At 64.8% G+C, this 18,397-nt stretch overlaps 10 protein-coding genes across 10 annotated transcripts; 6 read left to right on the top strand and 4 right to left on the bottom strand.

Moving 5' to 3' along the window:
* Positions 1–19: 19 nt before the first annotated feature.
* On the bottom strand, positions 20–2,379 carry AMSG_09108 (ATP-dependent DNA helicase 2 subunit ku80; the record flags this gene model as incomplete). The annotated part of the gene is made up of 2 exons (XM_013899381.1): positions 20–2,290; positions 2,371–2,379. 2 exons carry the CDS (start codon positions 2,377–2,379, stop codon positions 20–22), a joined length of 2,280 nt encoding a protein of 759 aa, XP_013754835.1.
* Positions 2,380–3,253: 874 nt separating this feature from the next.
* AMSG_09109 (uncharacterized protein) lies at positions 3,254–3,789 on the top strand (the record flags this gene model as incomplete). Its single annotated transcript, XM_013899382.1, has 2 exons — positions 3,254–3,367; positions 3,409–3,789. The coding sequence occupies 2 exons, from the start codon at positions 3,254–3,256 to the stop codon at positions 3,787–3,789; spliced, it is 495 nt and encodes a 164-aa protein (XP_013754836.1).
* Positions 3,790–3,985: 196 nt separating this feature from the next.
* AMSG_09110 (uncharacterized protein) lies at positions 3,986–4,786 on the top strand. The gene is made up of 2 exons (XM_013899383.1): positions 3,986–4,110; positions 4,350–4,786. The coding sequence occupies exons 1-2, from the start codon at positions 3,990–3,992 to the stop codon at positions 4,565–4,567; spliced, it is 339 nt and encodes a 112-aa protein (XP_013754837.1). The 5' UTR covers positions 3,986–3,989; the 3' UTR covers positions 4,568–4,786.
* On the bottom strand, positions 4,755–6,080 carry AMSG_12235 (uncharacterized protein; the record flags this gene model as incomplete). Its single annotated transcript, XM_013899459.1, has 2 exons — positions 4,755–5,405; positions 5,939–6,080. 2 exons carry the CDS (start codon positions 6,078–6,080, stop codon positions 4,798–4,800), a joined length of 750 nt encoding a protein of 249 aa, XP_013754913.1. The 3' UTR covers positions 4,755–4,797.
* Positions 6,081–6,756: 676 nt separating this feature from the next.
* On the top strand, positions 6,757–8,508 carry AMSG_09113 (ankyrin; the record flags this gene model as incomplete). Its single annotated transcript, XM_013899384.1, has 2 exons — positions 6,757–7,989; positions 8,056–8,508. 2 exons carry the CDS (start codon positions 6,757–6,759, stop codon positions 8,506–8,508), a joined length of 1,686 nt encoding a protein of 561 aa, XP_013754838.1.
* A 224-nt stretch (positions 8,509–8,732) lies between these two features.
* On the top strand, positions 8,733–10,046 carry AMSG_09114 (selenocysteine lyase; the record flags this gene model as incomplete). The annotated part of the gene is made up of 1 exon (XM_013899385.1): positions 8,733–10,046. One exon carries the CDS (start codon positions 8,733–8,735, stop codon positions 10,044–10,046), a length of 1,314 nt encoding a protein of 437 aa, XP_013754839.1.
* A 347-nt stretch (positions 10,047–10,393) lies between these two features.
* Positions 10,394–13,548, top strand: AMSG_09115 (peptidase domain-containing protein). Its single transcript, XM_013899386.1, has one exon. The coding sequence runs from the start codon at positions 10,435–10,437 to the stop codon at positions 13,477–13,479; it is 3,045 nt and encodes a 1,014-aa protein (XP_013754840.1). The 5' UTR covers positions 10,394–10,434; the 3' UTR covers positions 13,480–13,548.
* A 56-nt stretch (positions 13,549–13,604) lies between these two features.
* Positions 13,605–15,133, top strand: AMSG_09116 (hydroxymethylglutaryl-CoA lyase; the record flags this gene model as incomplete). The annotated part of the gene is made up of 2 exons (XM_013899387.1): positions 13,605–13,619; positions 13,776–15,133. The coding sequence occupies 2 exons, from the start codon at positions 13,605–13,607 to the stop codon at positions 15,114–15,116; spliced, it is 1,356 nt and encodes a 451-aa protein (XP_013754841.1). The 3' UTR covers positions 15,117–15,133.
* Positions 15,134–15,187: 54 nt separating this feature from the next.
* Positions 15,188–15,858, bottom strand: AMSG_09117 (UPF0200 protein; the record flags this gene model as incomplete). Its single annotated transcript, XM_013899388.1, has 2 exons — positions 15,188–15,240; positions 15,309–15,858. The coding sequence occupies 2 exons, from the start codon at positions 15,856–15,858 to the stop codon at positions 15,188–15,190; spliced, it is 603 nt and encodes a 200-aa protein (XP_013754842.1).
* Positions 15,859–16,291: 433 nt separating this feature from the next.
* On the bottom strand, positions 16,292–18,019 carry AMSG_09118 (zinc finger protein; the record flags this gene model as incomplete). Its single annotated transcript, XM_013899389.1, has 2 exons — positions 16,292–16,426; positions 16,475–18,019. 2 exons carry the CDS (start codon positions 18,017–18,019, stop codon positions 16,292–16,294), a joined length of 1,680 nt encoding a protein of 559 aa, XP_013754843.1.
* Positions 18,020–18,397: the final 378 nt, after the last annotated feature.

The following is an 18,397-nucleotide window of genomic DNA, read 5'->3' on the forward strand; positions in this document are numbered from 1 at the left end:
GTGCGGCATCACGGCTACTCTAGCATGCCAAAGATGTCCTCGTCGTCGCCGTCGTCGCGTCGCCGTCGTCGGCAGGCGCCTCGGGCGCTGGTGCAGGCACTTCATCGCTGTCGCCAGCGAGAAAGGCGGCAGCGTCGGCAGCTGAGACGGTGGCCTCGGCGCACTCGTCGGAGGAGATGAGCGTGACACGTGCGTCGACAACCGACGCCCACCACTCGGCCTTGCGCCCTGTCGCGTACTTGGCGCGGAGCTTGGGCAGCAGCGCGTTGAACGCGCCGGGCTCCTCCTGGAGAATGCTCATAGCCCGGAGAGCGACGAGGCACTCGAGGGCCTTGGGGTAGTAGGCGGCGCGGAACGAGGTGTCGACAAGGCTCTCGATCATGGCTGCCAACTGGGCAATGGCGGTGTTGACAAGATCCTCGTCGCGGCGCGCGCACATGGCCTCAAAGTCGGCGACCGGATTAACCGAGGTGATTTGCGAGACGGCCTGTGCCAGGATCGAGTCAACCGAGACATCCGCAGCTCCAGTGACACGCGGGCGTTTGGCGAGCGTGCCGTCGCCGGTGAGCAGAGCCGACGAGGCAGCCGCCGAGGAGGCGCCGGATGTGGCGCCGGGAACAGTCGACGATGGACCTGCAACGTCGCTTCCACCGACGCCGACATCGCCGTCAACAGCCCAGAACCGCGCCCGTCGCTTCTTGGTCTTCTCGGCCGGCACGAGCGGGAAGAGCTCCTTGAAGGCGGCCATGGCCGGTGCAGCAGCGGCAAAGAGATTGGCGTCCGGCTGCATGTAGGCCGATATGATCGGGTCGACTGGCGGGAGCGCCGTGTCGTCCGGATGCAGCGCTCGATGTTGAACAACCTGGTAAAAGTACTGCATGACCGGGTTGTAGGTGTTCTCCGGTTTGAGCGCCTCTACAGCCTCGCCGTCCTCGTCCACTTGCGCGGTCATGAGGTCGAGCGAGTCGATGAGCGCCTCAGCGGCGTCGAGCTGCGCCTTGTTGGGCACGTTGCCCTGGATGAGTGAGAGCGAGGCAAAGTCATAGTTGCGCACATCGTCCATGAACGGCAAGTGCGAGTAGTAGAGGCAGAGCCCATCTTCCTCCACCGACGGCCAGCAGAAGCCGAGCCGCGGCGCAGAGTTGTTACGGGCCACAAAGCGAACAAGCATGATGCGGTCGGTCTCGTACAGCGCCATGATCAGCGAGTGGAGCGCCGTCGCCGACTCGGGCGAGTTGGGCGTCGGCACCAGACACGTGATGTTGGACATGTACTGATGGCGGAAGACTTGCTTGGCTGGTGCAAAGCCGAGCACCTTGAGCGCCTTGGGCGCGCAGTACTTGAGCACGCTCTCGTCGATGGCCGAAAACGGCACGATCGACTGGCCGAGACGGAAGCCCTTGCAGATTTTGTCCTTTTCCAGCTCTGTCAAGTCGTCGTCGCTACGACGGTACGAGGTCTGCATCTCGACCTTGCCTTGCGAGTCAGCGCCGGCTTCCAGCGACCGCTTGGTCGCCGATGGGAGTGTGACCCGCATGGTCTTGGTGTACCCATACACGCCGATAGCCATGCCCGGCCCGACGTCGAGCGTGCCAGTGTACGACGGGCGCTGAAGTGTGTCCTTGGACCGGAACGCCGACATGTGGGCAAGTGCTGACTTGAGATTGACAAAGGTGGCGTCGACAGAGGCGCACACGTCGCGGTAGAGCGCCTCGTTGGCGAGCAGCAGCGGCGGCTTGTCGGTCCGAGCCGCCTGGCGGGCCTCAAAGCCCGGTACGGCCATCTCGTCGTCGTCAAACTCGTCAAAGCCGATGCCAATGAGCGAGAGCGAGGCGCCGACTTCTTCAAAGCGCATAGCAAGCGTAGGCAGGTTGGACGGATCCAGCGAGGAGAGACCGTTTGTAATGAGCATGACGCGCTTTGCCCACTTGCGCTTGCCACAAAACCCGTCGATCAAGTCCAACGCCACCAGAACACCATGCAGGGCATCACCCTTTGACTGAGCCACCGATATGTGAGGGACAGCAAGGAGGAGATCGACTGTCGGCTTGCTCACATCAGTGCGCAGAGTCACATCACTAAAGTACGACAAAGCCGGATGACCGCCACCACTACCACCGCCGCCGGTGCGACCGACTTCAACAATGCCCACCACATCATTCTTCCGATGCATGAGCTTGGCCTTGAGAAAGAGATCAATGAGAGTCTTGGCCGATGAGAGATGCGAGTGACCATTGGTGCCGACCGTGGCCATACCTGCAGACACGTCCAGCACCACCACACATGCTTCCTGTGGATGGGGGTGGGTGAGTGAAAGGGGAAGGGAGGGGAGGAGGGGAGGAGGGGTATATGGGAGGGGGGAGGGCGTACCTTGGACATGGTGGGCAGTGGGAGTGAAGTGGTGGAGTGGGAGGGGTGTCGGGGGTGGGGGTGGGGTGGGGGCGGGAGGTGGACTTCTGCGACTCGGGGGGATTAGGGGCCGAGGACGGAAAAAGGTCGTGGAAGGGGGATATGTGATGGGGAGCTGTACGGCTAGAGAGGAAGGGGACGGATAGAGGAAGAGGGAAGGATGAAGGAGAGAAGGAAGGGCATGGTTGAGGTTGGGAAGAAGGGTAGGAGGTGGGAGGAGGAAGGATTGGGAGGCTGGGAGGAGGGAAAGCTGGGAAAGGGCGAGAGAAAAAGATGGGGGCGGGGGATGGTGCAATGCAGGGCGATAGGGTGCGGATAAGGATGTTGGAGAGGTGGTTAGAGGGCACACAAGAAAGAAGGGCTGTTTATATGGTTGGCATGGGGTTGATGGTGGTTTCAGGACGGATGATGGGTAAATTGTCGAGAGCGAGGGTTTTAGACGGTTGCGGGGTGAGAAAAAGGATTTCTGCTACTGCATGAGGTAGAGTAGCTGCTGAGGCCAGCAATCAAGAGCTTACTACGCCTCTGCATGCACAACATGCGGATGGCAATGTGGTGCGACATATGTTCAAGATGGTGTGCGATTGTGGCCATCGATGGCAGTACGCTTTCCCCAGAAAGATTAGGATTCTTCCCGCGGATTTAGCAGCAAAACGATTGTGTGACGTCGAGGCGGAGGGCACACAACCACAGGCAAGGGAAGAGCACGTCGACGACAGCAGCCACACACCTCTCGCACACTCACCGTGTAGGAGTGGGTGACTTATATCCGAACCCGGAGTTTTGTGCGCGTGCGACATGGCAGGAGAGAGAACGAGCCCGGAAGGGGACAGCGCAGGCGGAGATGCGTGCAATGGTCGAGCGGTCGGCGCCGACGGAGCGGAAGGATGCGACGGGCGGGATGAATCGGGTCAAAGTGGTGGTGATGCCGGCGCGAGTGGCGACGAGCTGGGATCGAGTAGCTCGAGTGGGAGTGGGACGGAGGGTGGATCTCTCAAGCCGGCTCCGCCCGAGGTTGTCGCTCTTGACGAGGTGGTGCAGATCGAGCTGAGGCAAAGATCGCGGCCGTTTGTGGCGGCGACGATCCGGAAGCCCGGTGAGACTGAGGGTCTGGTGATCAAGATGCTTGTGGACACGGGGGCGTCGAGGACAGCCATTCCACGGAAGGTGTTTGAGTCGCTCGGGGCACAGATTGTCGGCACCCGGACGTTTACCCTGGGCTCAGGAGCCAAGCATGAGCGGCCGATTGCACGGGTGGAGATCGAGATCCGAGGCTCGGTGGTCAAGGCAGACGTTGGGGTGCGCGAGGGCATGTCGCATGGACTGGTAGGCATAGATTGGATCATGGCTGTCTGTCCGGAGTTTGTGTATCGCACCTAGCCGCAGCCCAGTTCGGCTGCCGCCCGCTCGCCCCACCACACCACACCCGCACCCCATACACCACACACTACACACCATATCCCATCCATCCCCCCACAAATCGCCCCCTTCCCCGTCCCGGATCCCCCCCCCAACCGAGTCCGCTCCGCAGCCCACCGCTCGCTCCCCGCCGGCCACCCGCCGCCCACTCGACTCCAACCATGCTCCGGGCGGTGAGCAGCCAGGTGACGCGAGGGCTCGCGCGAGCTGTCCACGCAACCCAGCTCGTCCGTGACACCTCTGACCTTCCGAAGGAGCTTACCATGCATACAGGGGATGCCGGTACGTCTTGCCCAACCCCCAACCTCTCCCGTCTCGCTGTCGGTGAGGCGACGCGTTGGATGAGCCGCCGCCGTCCTGGTCCTCGGCCAGCCGGCCGCCCGCAGTGCAGACAGAGCAGCCAAGAGTGGTGGGCACAACGACGGAGTCTGTCTTTTTTTTTGTGATCGATGGAATTTTGGGTAGAGTCGGAACTCACTGGAACAATGATCGCTACTGATGTGGTGATGGGTGGACGACAGATCCGCATCCGATGGAGCGGACTATGGAGGGACTCAATGTAGTGGCCGGTCAGCCTGATCCTCCACTCAAGCCCGACTCGGAGTACCCGGACTGGCTGTGGGAGCTGTCGACAGAGAAGGCCGAGTTCTCGCCTGAGGATGGCGGAAAGTACTTCCGCCAGCAGCGCCGGAGAGGCATCAAGCAGCACAACGTCGACCAGCAGTACGCCAAGGTCTGATCGCCCTGTGCTGAACTTGTGGGCGCCATCACTCTGCGCTCTCGCCGTCTTGCCTTTGGCAGCTAACGCTGAGCGCAAACCCATCGTCCGTGACAACCTCGAGCGGCACCGACGGCGCATCATCGCGGGCTGAACGACAAGCAGCCGAGCTCGTGGCAGAGCTCGGGAGCCGCGACCCGCGCGGCGCGCGAACAGATGGTAAAATCCATGCCGAGAGGAGCCCTCTGCAGCTACCGCTGCAGCTGTTTGATCTGGGCCTTGAGGAACTTGATCTGGGCCTTGAGCTCAATTCGCTCCTCGCACTCGGCGCGGACGGTCTCCTCCAGCAAAGCCATGTGCTTGAGCGCCTCGGCCCACTCATCCGGTGATGGCAAGCCCGGGGCAGCCGATTCAGCGTGCGATGGTGACCCAGGTGCGGCAGCTGTGGCAGCTGCTTCTGCTGCAGCAAGCTTAGCCTCTGCCAGCTCTTCCTCCAGTATGGCATTCTTCTTGAGCGCCTTGTCCAAGGCGCGCGAGGTGGCGATCAGCTCGCGCTCGAGCTTGGCCATGTCAGCCTTCACCGCCGCACCAGCGCTATCGCTCGCACGACCCAATTGAGCCTCAAGCGCCAAACGATCCTCCTTCTCTTTGCCCAGCAGCATCTCCGTCATGGCCAGCTCCTCCTGCAGCGCCTTTCGCTCCGCCTCCCACGACGATCGCTCCGCAGCGTGTGTCGCCGCCAGTCGCTCGCCGGCTTGAGCAGACTCGGCCGACATGGCCGAGAACGAGGCCTGCAGCTCACGGATGCGCTCGCGGTGCGAGGCAACGAGCGCGTCAACTTCTGCGTGTAGCTCGCGGTCTCCCGACATGGCCAAACTTGCCTCGAGTTGTCGGTAGTCGCGTGGTGGGCCTCGGCCTCGGCCTGGCCAGAGCCGCCTGGCGAGACTGGTGGCCGTATGGCGGGTGCGGTGGAGGGATGCCGGTGCTACCGCTCGGCGCGCGCAACCGCCTGGTCAGGCAGGGAGGGAGGGAAGGACAAAGGGATGGGTTTACGGTACGCAGGATTGTCATGCGGTATTGGATCGACCAAGTGGGGGGGGGGGAGGAAGAGGGTGCGGATGGGTCATCGCCAGCCAGGACGCTATCTGGCCTCTATCACTGCGCTGCGCTGGACACTGTAGCCTGGACATGGCAGGCTCTCTGTCAACCACAGCCGGGATCCTTCTCCGCAACACTGCCGAGCAGAAGCCAGCTTAGATCCCTTGTGTAGCCCCACACGCGACAGATCGGCCTCAATGCCAGCCAGAGCCCTTTCGGTGGCGCAGGGCAACAGCAAGCGCTTCACACACGCCAGATTCCACGGAGAGCCACAGGTTGTAGCTGATAGTCAACGCGGCGTCGGCGCCTGCGCAGCATCAAAGTCGATCGAGGAATAGATGGCGGTGAGGCCCGCAACAAGGCCGCCGAGCGCCAGGACGGCTGCCACAGGATGCCGGGTGGCGTGGAAGGCCTTGGCTGAGGTACCAAACAGCATCCCCGAACACGCTACCACAACCCCCGTCCCTACAGGTAGCCGTCCCATCCCTACAGCCGCCACCTCGCCCACGCTCTCGCCTTCCTTTGCCATGCTGGGACGGGTATGCCGCGCTGAGGGAGTCTCACTGCCAGACGCGATCATCGCCACGATCACGATCACACACCACGCCATCACCGCACTCTCCTCACCCCCAACAGAGACATCGCCTCCGCCACAGCAACACCCAACACCCGCATGCTTCACCAACAGACTCTACCTCCCCATACAGTCATCGATCCCGTTCCCACTCTTGCTTCAGCTGATGATGTCGTCGCCTTCTCCGCCGAGGGGATAATTACCCCCCTTTCACCGATCTCAGAAAAAAGGTCGCAAACCTGAAGCCGCCCTTTCTGATGAGCCTGCCCCTCCCTCCTCCCCCCCCCCCCACCCACATACACCAAGGCGCTATCTCTCTCCCTCCCCCTATATCTCCCCACATCATCCTAGCCTGCTCCGTCTTTTCCTTCTCGCCACACACTATGATGATGATGGCATCCTCATGCCGTCACACTCGCAGTCGATCGGGCTAGGCGGAATGATGTCCGCAGAAAGGTCGTGGTTCCAGCCACAGCCACAGCCACAGCCACAGCCACAGCCACAGCCAAGAACACACTTCTCGCTCGGCCGGTGGGGCATGTCGAGTGGGTCGGAGCTGTGCGAGCTCATCTCGCAGAAGCGTGGTGACGAGGCGCTGCGGCTTGTGCAGTCCAAGGCGTTGGGCCTTGCAGCGGTGAATGGAAGCAAGGACGGGTGGACAGCGCTGCACTCTGCGGTCTTTGTGGGCCATACCACACTCGTGTCTGCCCTCATTGCTGCCGGTGCGGATGTGACCGCCGTCAATCCGCGTGGCGAGACAGCGCTTCATCTGGCGGCAGCAGAGAACAAGGTGGCCATTGTCAAGATGCTCCTACGGGCGCTCGCAGACCGCTCGCCGCCGCCGCCGCCCACCGCCACTACCGTCACAGCAAAGGGCCACAATCCGCTGTATGCTGCCGTTGCTGGGCGCGCCACAGACGCAGCTATGATCCTGCTCGATCCTGCGGCTCACAGCCTGCGGCTGGTCGGCGGACGGCTCGGACTCGATGTCGTCGATCGCCACGGCCGCACGGCGCTCATGGCCGCTGCCCGCATCGGCGACGCTAGCCTCTGCCATGCCATTATTCAAGCTGCAGCTGACGAGGCTGACATGATGGGCAAGCGCGTCGGCGTTGGGTTGGACCTCGTCGACAGCAACGGCCGTACCGCCCTGCACTGGGGCGTCAAGTCCAAGGTTGTCGCCTCCATCGCCGGCGCCTTTGCTGCCGCCAATGGCCCGCTCGATGCAGCAGATGACAAGTCTGCCACGGTTCTGATGTATGTGTGCGTGGTCGGCGACGTGGTGGCGGCCACTGCCCTGCTCAACGCCGGCGCCTCGACCGCGCCGCGCAACGCGACCGGCAACACCGCCCTGCATCTGGCGGCCAAGCACAATCAAGCCGCCGTCGTCGAGGCTCTCCTTGCTGCAGGCGCTGATCCTCTGGTCGAGAACACAGCTGGCAAGCGTCCTGGCGCCCTCACCGCAGACAGTGCGGTCGAGCGCGCGCTCCGGGACGCCGCCCAGGCTGCTGCCGATGCTGCTGCCGCCGCTGCCGCCGCCGAGGCTGCCTCGGCCTCTTGCGCTGATCCGTCGCCCAGCCTCACGCTCGGCACGCTCAGCACGCTGCCTTCGTCGAGTTCGCTCTCGCTCTCGGGCGATCCGTCGCTCGACGTGCTCGGCGGCTCGAGCCGGCCGGCCAAGCGCCAAAAGATTGACCACGTGCCGGCCTCGCCGTCGGTCGCCTCGACCTCGCTCACCTTTTCCCAGGCTCTGGAGCTGACGACCGCCACCGTGCCGCGCCCACCACCACCGGCGGCTCCAGCACCAGCCCCCCCGCCTCAGCAGCACCACCACCAGATGCTCGGCGTTGCTGCCACCATCTCGGACGCTTCAATCGCCACCATAAGCTCGATGCCGCCGTCGCGCAAGCGGGCGCGCTCGCCCGACAACGTCCAACTGCCAGCCGTCCCGAGTTCGGCGACAGGCGTGAGTGTGAGCCCAGCTCCGAGCTCCTCCAACTCAAGCATCCCAGCGCAGCTCTCGATGGGCTTGAGCATGATGTCGCTCCCGTCCGACTCATCCCCGCCCCGCTCACCCGAGCCCGCCGCATCATCGCTCGCCGCCATCCTTGACACACTTGGCGTCTCCCACGTTCTCCCACTCCTTCGCGCCGAAGAAGTTGATCTCGCTGCGCTCTCCCTCCTCAACGAGTCTGATCTCAAAGAGCTTGGGATCGCCATGGGCACGCGCAAGAAGCTCCTCGCTTACATCCGCGCCAACCCATCATCACTCGCCATGCAGCAGCCGTAATTGTATACCCCCCCTCCCTTGCCCTGCCTTCCTTGCGGCCATGAGTGCGTGCTGTGCTCACTCCTTCCTGCGCCCTGCTCACTCCTTCTTGCACCCTGCTCACTGCCCGGCGCAAGTCGACTCAACCGCAAGTGCGGAGCGGAAGCAGCAAAAGGCACGACTCAACTGCGCTCTCGGCCAACGGCTCGAGGAGCTACAAGACAACCACCACAGACTCACTCATCATGTCGGCACTCCGTGAGCACTTTCTCCTCTCGGCTGACCATGTCCATCTCAACCACGGCTCGTTTGGCGCTACGCCCAAGGCGGTGTTGGCGGCTCAGAGTGCTGCACGCGAGGCCATCGAGCTTCATCCGGACGCTTACTATCGATCGACGTCTCGGGCTGCCTTTGCTGATGCTGGAGGTGGTGAGCTGGCCTCTGGCCGGGCCTCGCGGGTGGCGGCACGTCAGCTCGCGGCAGAGCTGTTTGACGGCGAGGCCGATCGGCTGGCCTTTGTGGTCAACGCGACGACAGCGGCCAACGCGGCGGTCATCTCGCTGCCTGATCTCAAGCCGGACGAGTGTGTGGTCGAGTTCTCGCCGCTCATCTACGGCGGCTGCCACGCTGCCTTTGCCCGCCAGGCCGAGCGCTGCGGCGCCGAGCTGGTTTCGATCAAGGTCTCAACGCTCGCCCCGAGCGTTGATGAGTTTGTGACGCCCATCCAGGAGATTCTGGCATCGCCGGACGCGCCGCGCATCCGCATGGTTCTTCTCGACCACATTGTATCGACAACTGCCGAGGTTCTGCCTGTGGCCGACATTGTGCCTGCCCTGGCGGCAGCCAGGCTTGCTTCCGGCGGCGACTTTCACATTGTGGTCGACGGGGCCCACGTGCCTGGCCAGCTCCCGCTCTCACTGCGGGAGATGACGAAGCTCGGCGTCGACGTGTACATCGGCAACCTGCACAAGTGGATGTTTGCGCCCAAGGGCGCGGCCTTTGTCTACGCCGCGTCGGACGCCGGTAAGGCGCTGATGCGCCCGCCTATCGCCTCGCACGCCACCGGCGCCCGCCTCGGCTTTGTGCCCGAGTTTGACGACCAGGGCACTCGTGACGACACCGCGTGGCTCGTCCTCCCCGCCGCGCTGGCCTTTATCGATACAGTCTGCGGCGGGCTGGAGGCCATGCGCGCGAGCCAGGCGGCCATCCTCGCTGCAGGCGTCGACATGCTGACCACCGCGTGGGGCACGTCGTCGCCTACCTCGCTCGATCCCGCCGCAGGCGCCCTCGCCATCGTCCCCCTGCCGCCGCCGCCGGCCTTCCTTTCCCCGCCGTCGAACCACCACGCGTGGGCGCTCTCTGCCCACCTCCATCGGACCGCCGGCATCACTGCCTTCACCGTCGTCCTCGACGGCGCGTACTACGTTCGCATCTCTGCACAGATCTACAACACGCCATCCGACTACCGCACCCTCGCCGACGCCATCACCGCCGTCTTCTCGGCCGCCTCACCCGAGGCCATCGGCTACGAGGACATGATCCCCTACTCGGACTGGTAGCCTGCCACCATGCACCGCTGCCGCACTCATCGACACGACACGATGCCGACCACATGAGATGTGGTCGATCACACCCAACCTGCACGTACGCCTTGCCAATCATGGCACACATCCCCGATATTGTCAACCCCCCCCGCCCGCCCCCTTTCCCGGCACAACGTCCTGCCAGATACCTGTGACGTCATCCGCGACACGTATGGGCAACGATTAATCCAACAACAAATTCTCGATTACTGGTCGGGAGTGGCTATCTTGCGGAAGCAACGACCGAGTCAGCGCAGCAGGAGTCGGGCGAGACAGCCGGTAGGCCACGGAGGGGGGGGGGGGGAAGGGGGTGGGAGTGGGATAGACATCTCTTCCGAACGAACAGCCTGTGTAAACCGCAAGTATGAAGGTCTGCATGATAGAGTTGGGGCTCTGCCTGGTGGCGATGACGGTGGCGGTGGCAGCAGCGAGCCGTGATACAAGTGGCAGCGGAGAAGGTGACATGACTCCAATGTGGCATCGTGAACAATCGGCCCGTACTCATGGCGCCATCGACCAAAGTGGCAACGCCATCGATCACAAGCATGGACACGGCATCGATCATAAGCATGGACACGGCATCGATCACAACGCCGACGACAAGGCCATCGATGATAACGCTGACACGTTGGCCATCGATCACAGAGCTGATGACAAGGCCACAAACATGCTCCACTCGGTCGCCATCGAGTCGCCGCCGTCGCTCTTCTCCTTTGCTGCCCATCGCATGTCAGAGGCAGAGGCTGCTGCAGGCTGGCTACCGTCGACGTTTGACGCCGTTCTTGGCCCACGGCTGGGTAGCGACCTCGACATCGTGCCCGGCACTGCGCTCGAGCTGCTGCCGGCGCAGCTGGCACCCGGGGCAACGGCTCCGGTTGTGGGGGTGGTCGAGGCAGCTGTCCGCGGCAAGGACGGGAGTTTGCAAGCTCGCGGCGTGCTTCGCGGCGAGCGCGGCTCGTTCACCATCCACATCTCGCACGAGGCTGTGCTTGGGGACATTGTCCGGCTTGATGCTGGGCACGCCTTTCGGTGGGCGGCGTCTGGGAGCGAGGCAGCGGCGCACTTTGACGGCGACTACACCCAACAGACCGCGCGCCCGCTCAGTGTCCAGCGGGTGAGTCTCAACGACCACATCTGCACCCCTTTCCCGCTGCCCGACGGCGAGCGCAAAGCCGGGGCGATCGGACGACTGCCTGGCGGGCGCGACAGCGCACTCTCTGTTCGGGCGCCGTCTGTCCCGATCTACAACTCCAAGCCGGACTCGGCTTTTGTCATCTACCTGGACTTTGACGGGCACACCACGTCGGCGACGTCATCGTGGGGCGCGGTGAACGCAGAGCCGTACGACATCGACGGTGACGTGACCACGTTCTCGGCCGCGGAGCGCGACCGCATCCGCATCATCTACGAGCTCATTGCCGAAGACTATCGTCCCTTTGACATCACGGTCACCACCGATGTGTCCGTGTACAACGGCGTGCTCGAGACCAGGCGGACGCGGTGCGTCTTTACCATCACCGACTCGTCGTCCCACGCCGGCGGCGTGGCCTACGTGGGCGTCTTCTCGTACCCGACCAACACCTTCCAGCCAGCATGGGTCTTCACCAACCGGCTCGGCGGCGGCAACGCCAAGTTTTGCGGCGAGGCCGGCTCTCACGAGATCGGCCACAACATGGGACTCTCGCACGATGGCACCTCGTCCGATGCTTACTACTCCGGCCACGCCGGATGGGCGCCGATCATGGGCGTCGGCTACTACCAAGACCTGGTCCAGTGGTCGCAGGGCGAGTACGCCGGCGCCAACGAGGGTCAGGACGACCTGTCGATCATCGGCTCGGCCTCCAACGGCTTTGGCTTCCGCTCCGACGACCACGCCGACATACAGCTGACCGCCACGGAGCTGGATGCGTCGGCAACGCCGGCAGGCACTGGCGTCATCTCCAAGCGCGGCGACATCGACTGGTTCTCCATCTCCATTGGCTCGGCCGGGCCCATGACCTTTGCCATCGACCCGGCTGTCACCTCGCCAAACCTCGACATCCGCGCGGCGCTGTTTGTGGGAGGCGCGCAGGTGGCGGTGTCGGAGCCGTCTGACTCGCTCTCGGCGCGGCTGACCCACGTCGGCACGGCGTCCACCACGTATCACCTCTCGGTGGAGGGCGTGGGCAAGGGCTCGCCGACGGCATCCGGCTACTCGGACTACGCCTCGCTCGGCGAGTACTCGATCGCGTACACCGGCCCGCCTCCGACAACAGGCCCGTCGTGCGGCAACTCGGTGGTCGAGGTCGGCGAGCAGTGCGATCCACCGGGCGGGTGCTGCTCGTCGACGTGCTCGTACAAGCCCATCACCTCGCCATGCTCAACAGGCCGCACGTGCGACGACCCAGACTCGTGCAACGCCGTCGGCGAGTGTGTCGGCGCCAACGCCGGCTCGTGCACTCCGGTCTGTGGCGACGGTTTTCGCGAGGGCAGCGAGGAGTGCGACGACGGCAACACCAGCGATGGTGACTGCTGCTCGTCGACGTGTACCCGCGACGCTGCCGGCACATCATGCGCGACTGAGACATGCAACGGCGAGTGTTCGGCGCTTGGCGAGTGCCAGACCCAGGAGTTCTGCTGCAAGACCGATGCGCAGTGCGACGACGGCAACTCGTGCACCATCGACAGCTGCGGGTCGGACACGATCTGCCACAACGACCCAGCCGCCGCCGGTGCCGCCTGCGACGACGGCCTGCCGTGCACCGGCAACGACGTGTGCGACGGCGCGGGCGTGTGCGCAGGCTCCAACGAGTGCTCGCCTTCATGCGATGCGCGCGCCGAGTGCTGCCAGTCAACCTGCCAGTGCGAGTTTGGCTGGCACACCTCTGAGTCGTGCTCGGTCGGCCCGGCCGTGCTTGTCGAAAACGTTTCGGTCCGCGGCTCGCTATCCGATAACCTCGACGGTCTTGCCTACCGCCACAACCTGGCAGCCGGTGCCTCCATCACCATCCGTGTCCTCAGCTACTCGCCGGGCCAAGTCTATGTCTACGGCGCCTTTGGCGACGTCCCCGAGCGTCCGCGTGGCCTGGTCGCTCATGAGTACTCATCCGAGAACATGACTCTCTCCCGCCACGCCTTTACCGCCGCCGCTCCGCGCTCAGGCGACCTCTTCATCTCGGTCTTCCGTGCGCCCAACGTGACCACGACCTCATTCGAGATCGTCGCTTACCCCAACGGTTCCGAGCCACCGGCGCTCGGCATCGGCAAGTCCTCAGCATCAGCCACTCCGTCATCGGCCGTCATCATCGGCGTCGCCGCCGCCGGCATCCTCCTCGTCATTGCCGCCATCGTTACCACCATCGTCTACTGTAACCGCTCTACTCCCGTCGGCGCATCCACCTCGGACGTTCCCATGCCGTCGTACAAGTAGCCGTTCACGATACCATCGTTCGGGTGCGTGGTCACCAGCCTCAAACAGTGAACAACAACTCCTTCCCCCCTTCGTCAATTTTTTTTCACTCCACCCCCCACCCCCCTCATGTCATGCCCTCCCCCATGTCGTCATGTCGTGTCGCCATGTCGCCCTCCCCCTCCCCCCCCCGCTCTGCCCCCTCCCCCCCCCCCTCCCCCCCCTACACATACACATACCACCACCAACCACTTCACCCCTCCTCACCCCCTCACCCCCTCACCCCCTCACCCCACCCTCCCCTTTCCCCTCCCCAGTGCATGCTCCGAGTGGTCCCTCTTCGGTCACTCCGGGCTGCCGCCATGTCGCTCTCCCGCTTCGCCTCTGCGCCCGTCCTCCCGTACGCGGCTCGCTCGCCGACGTCATCGTCACCGTCATCATCATCGTCACCGTCATCATTCCCGGCAGCATTCTCCTCTGCTGCATCGCAGGCATCAGGCGGAGGCGCAGTGGCAGCGGCGGCAGCAGTCGCAGCTGAAGGCGTCGAGGATGCTGTGGGCTGGAGCCCGCCGTCGCTCGGTCGTGTTCCCTCGTTTGTCCGCATTGTGGAGGTCGCTCCGCGTGATGGTCTCCAGGCACTGCAGACAGACGCAGAGATCACGGTCGATACCAAGATCTCGCTCATCCAGCAGTTGGCTCACGCCGGCCTGCGCAGTATCGAGGCTGGTTCGTTTGTCTCGGCAGAGTGGGTCCCGCTCATGAAGGGTTCGGACGAGGTCCTCCGTGCCGTCCTGGCCGATCCGGACATGACCGATGTGGCCTTCCCTGTCCTTGTCCCCAACACGTACGGCTTCAAGCAAGCGCTCGAGGCGGGTGCCCGCGAGATTGCCGTCTTTACCGCAGCCTCCGAGTCGTTCTGCCAGGAGAACACCAACTGCTCCATCGCCCAGTCGCTCGCCCGCTGCGAAAAGGTCATCGGCCTGGCACAGGAGCACGACATCAAGGTCCGCGGCTACGTCTCGTGCGTCCTCGGCTGCCCGTACGAGGGCGAAATCGACTCGGCCATGGTGGCCTACGTCACCGAGCGCCTCTTCCAGATGGGCTGCTACGAGGTCTCACTCGGCGACACTATTGGCGTCGGCACGCCCGGCGCCACCGCCGCCCTCCTCTCCACCGTTCTCTCGGCCATGCCCGACGCCGTCGACAAGCTCGCCGTCCACTTCCACGATACCTACGGCCAGGCGCTCGCCAACATCACCATTGCTCTCCAGTACGGCATCTCGGTCGTCGACGCCTCAGTCGGCGGCCTCGGCGGCTGCCCGTACGCCCGCGGCGCCTCGGGCAACGTCGCCACCGAGGACGTCGTCTACCTCCTGCAGGGCCTTGGCGTCGAGTGCGGCGTTGACCTCTCACGCCTCTGTGCCATCGGCCACTTTATCACATCGGAGCTCGGCGCTCCGTACATGTCGCGCGTCGGCCGCGCTGCCGGCAAACGCTCGGGCTTCCGCCGCTCGCGCACCTTTTCCGTCGCCGAGGGCACCGTCCGCACTCGCTACCTCCCGCCCACCGTCCCGCGCAAGCGTGTCTCGGACGAGGAGGAGGCCCGCATTCGCGCCCTATACGAGGATCAGGACAGCGGCGACCTCGAGTTCAAGTAAAAGCAATGCACGCCGCACCAGCTGCCCTCGCCTGCTCGTTGCTCACTGCTGGCTTGCCTGTCGCCTTGTCGTCAGTCTCCTGCAGCGCGTTGGCCAGCGCGTCGGCCGCAGCCTTGGCACTCGGCTGAGCGGCCAGCGCATCGGCAAGCTGAAAGGCCATGCCATTGGCGTCTGCATCCGGATCAAGCTCACCGTTGTTGTCGATCCGCACGGCGGCGAGCTCAAGCACTGCCGCCAGCTGCTGACCGTTGGGGTCGGGATGAGCGAGCTCGAGGGCCTCGGTCTGAGCAAACTCCTCGAAGGAGGTGATCGAGTCGCCAAGGCGCCCGCGGGCCCGCATGCGATGGTAGCGGACGCTTGGCTCGGCATCGACAGCCACTAGGACAAACGGCACGCCAGTCGGACCGTCGCCCACAGCAGCAGCCAGCTCGCGGACCTCATCAGGATGGCGGAACGAGTCGACGACCCATCGAGGAGCATCGCCCGCAGCCACGCTGGCGGCGATGGAGGCGCCGACCCTTGCACCAAGCACGCCCGCCCCGCCTTCGTTCCGCAGCTCGTTTCCGCGAGCAATCAGTGCCGCCCGGCTCGGATCGATGCCGTCGCCCGCCAGCGACGACCGGATGGCATCCGAGAGAGAGACGACCCGGCAACCGGCAGCCGCCGCCAGCGCCGCGCAGAGGACCGACTTGCCCGACCCGTTCAGCCCACACACCCCGACCACCAGCCCGCGCCCGCTCATGCCCGCGAATTCCATCTGTTTGAAGGTGCTGTTGCTTGGAGTTGCGTGGTGCCGCAAGGGGGGCGGGGGGGGGGGGGGGGGGGAAGCTAGGCCAGGCGGGGCGAGGAGGTGAGTCGCGGCGACGGGGCGAGTCGGGGCGATGGGATGAGTCGGGGTGATGGGATGAGTCGGGGTGATGGGATGAGTCGGGGTGATGGGATGAGTCGGGGTGATGGGATGAGTCGGGGTGATGGGATGAGTCGGGGTGATGGGATGAGTCGGGGTGATGGGATGAGTCGGGGTGATGGGATGAGTCGGGGTGATGGGATGAGTCGGGGCGATGGGGCCAAGCGGGACGCGTCGGTTGTGCTCACGTGCACTGGACTTTGTTTCATGCGGGGACGATTAGTGATGCAGTGCTGTGGCACACAGGCATTGTGGTCGGGATTTGTAGTCAATCTCGCGGCAATCTGCAGGTCGACAGCGTGATGAGCGGTGCGAGCTTGCCGACGCAAGACGACATGCTGTTGGCTGGCGCGTCCGAGAGCTCCAGTTCGTCGAGCTCGTCGAGCTTGGTAAGCTCATCAAGCTTTGAGCAGTTGTCGACGACGCAGTCACCGACTCACTCACCGAGGACGGCGCGCGGCGTGCCGCACTCGCCGCAGAACTTTTGCGAGGAGGACGAGAAGCGGACGCCGCACTCGCCGCAGAACTTTGCGCGGCGAGCGGCGGTGGACGGCCGCGCGGCAGTGGACGGCCGCGAGGGCTCGCGCTCGCGCGGGCGAATGTTTCTGTGGCGACCGCGGGATCTTGCCTGAGCACCGACCTTGGCAGGCATGGTCGAGGCGAGGCGTCCACCGCCGTACCCGCTCTGCCGGCCGTGGCCGTCGTCGTCGTCGAGGGAGTCGGGTTCGGAGGCTTCGAGCTCATAGTCTGAGGGCGGATGGCGCGGCGAGCGGTTGGGTCGCGCATGCTGGCGCGGCTGGTCGGACGGTGAGGCACGAGGCCGGCGGCGCTGGCGGGGCGGCGAGTCCCGCGCGACGGCACCGCCGGTCTTGACGCCGCGCGCGCCGGCCTTGTGGCGCTCGCCGCCGCGGGCATAGCGGTTGTGTGTGGGCGGCGGCTTGGGGCGCGCCTCTGTGGTGGCGCAGCGGGGGATGTGGCGCGCGGCGACGGTCTCGTTGAAGCGGCGTGAGCAGTGCGGGCACTGGATATAGTCGTCGTGGGCATCGTACTCGGGCGGCGGGAGCTCGTCGAGGCGACCGGCCTTCTGGTACGCGGTGACCTTGCGGGCGTTGCGGACAGCGCGGATGAACGACTCGTGCTTTGCCCGCCAGTTGTTGACCGGCTTGGGCGAAGCCTTCTTGTGAACACCGGCCTTGACGTATTTGGCGGCTTCGGTGCCTGCAACCCGGGCCTTGGTCGAGTTGAACACCTTACGTTTCTTGCCCGGCGAGGCGGTGCAGACCCGGGCGTGCTTGTCGACGCGGTCGGGCGCAAACTTGCGGCCGCAGTGCGGGCACGGCGTGAGATTTTCCGGTGGCGGGGCGATGGCCTCGTCCGGATCAAAATCGTAGCTGGCTGACGGCGGGAGCGGGGCGTCATCGCCAGCATAGTCGTCGAGGATGTCGGACGAGGCCGAGCCGTGGGACGGCGAGCGCGAGGCTGGCGAGCGGCGGTTGCGGGAGCTGTGGCGCGGGCGCGGCGATCGCGAGTGCGACGCGGCGGACGCCGGGCTGCGCGACTCGCCGCGGAGGCGGGCGCGGGCGCGGGCCTGAGCTCTGCGAGCCTCATCGGACGGCGGGGCCGAGGCGTGGGTCGACTTGCGTGACGGTGGGCCACCGCGGTTGAGATCGATCTTTTTTGCGCCGGGCTTGCACGAGCGCAGGTGGACCTCGAGGCGATCCGGGTTAAAGGTGCGGGCGCAGTGCGGGCATGCGGCGAGGGAGGACTTCCAGGCCTTGAAGGCGGCGTCGTTGACCTCGTCCTGGCTTGCACCCTGCGGCGGCGGCGTCGGCATCTTCTGACGCAGGTGCTTGGGCAGACGGGCCTGCTGCTGCTTGAATTTCTTGAGGCACTGCTTCTGGTGGATGGCGAGCGAGCGCGTGCCGAACTGTCGCCCGCAGATGTAGCAGGTGAGGCCCGGCATCGACTTGACCGGCCCGCGGTTGCCGGGGAACATGGCGGCGGGGGTGGGAGGGGGAGGGGGGAGGGGGAGGGGGGAGTGGGGGAGGGGACAGTCTACTGGGGATGTGGCTGCCTGCGGTGGGTGGGTGGGTGGGTGGTGGGCGGTGGGGGAGGTGGGTGGTGGCCTGTGTGACCTGTCGGCGGTCGTGGTGTGGTGGCCTGTCGGCGGTGTGGGTGGGCGGGCGGGAGTGGTGGACGGGTGACCGAACGAATTGTTCGATGAAATGAGTGTGGTTGTTTCGGGCGAGCCACAAGGAGGTGAACTCGCTTGGGATGGGGATTCTGGTTAATCAGAGTCGTGCGTTTGATGCTCCACAGTGGGCTCCAAGGTCTGGGTCTGAATCAGTGGTTGGGCAACTGGTTAGGTGAGATT

The sequence above is a fragment of the Thecamonas trahens genome (genome assembly GCF_000142905.1).
Source record: "Thecamonas trahens ATCC 50062 unplaced genomic scaffold supercont1.45, whole genome shotgun sequence".
NCBI lineage: Eukaryota > Apusomonadida > Apusomonadidae > Thecamonas > Thecamonas trahens.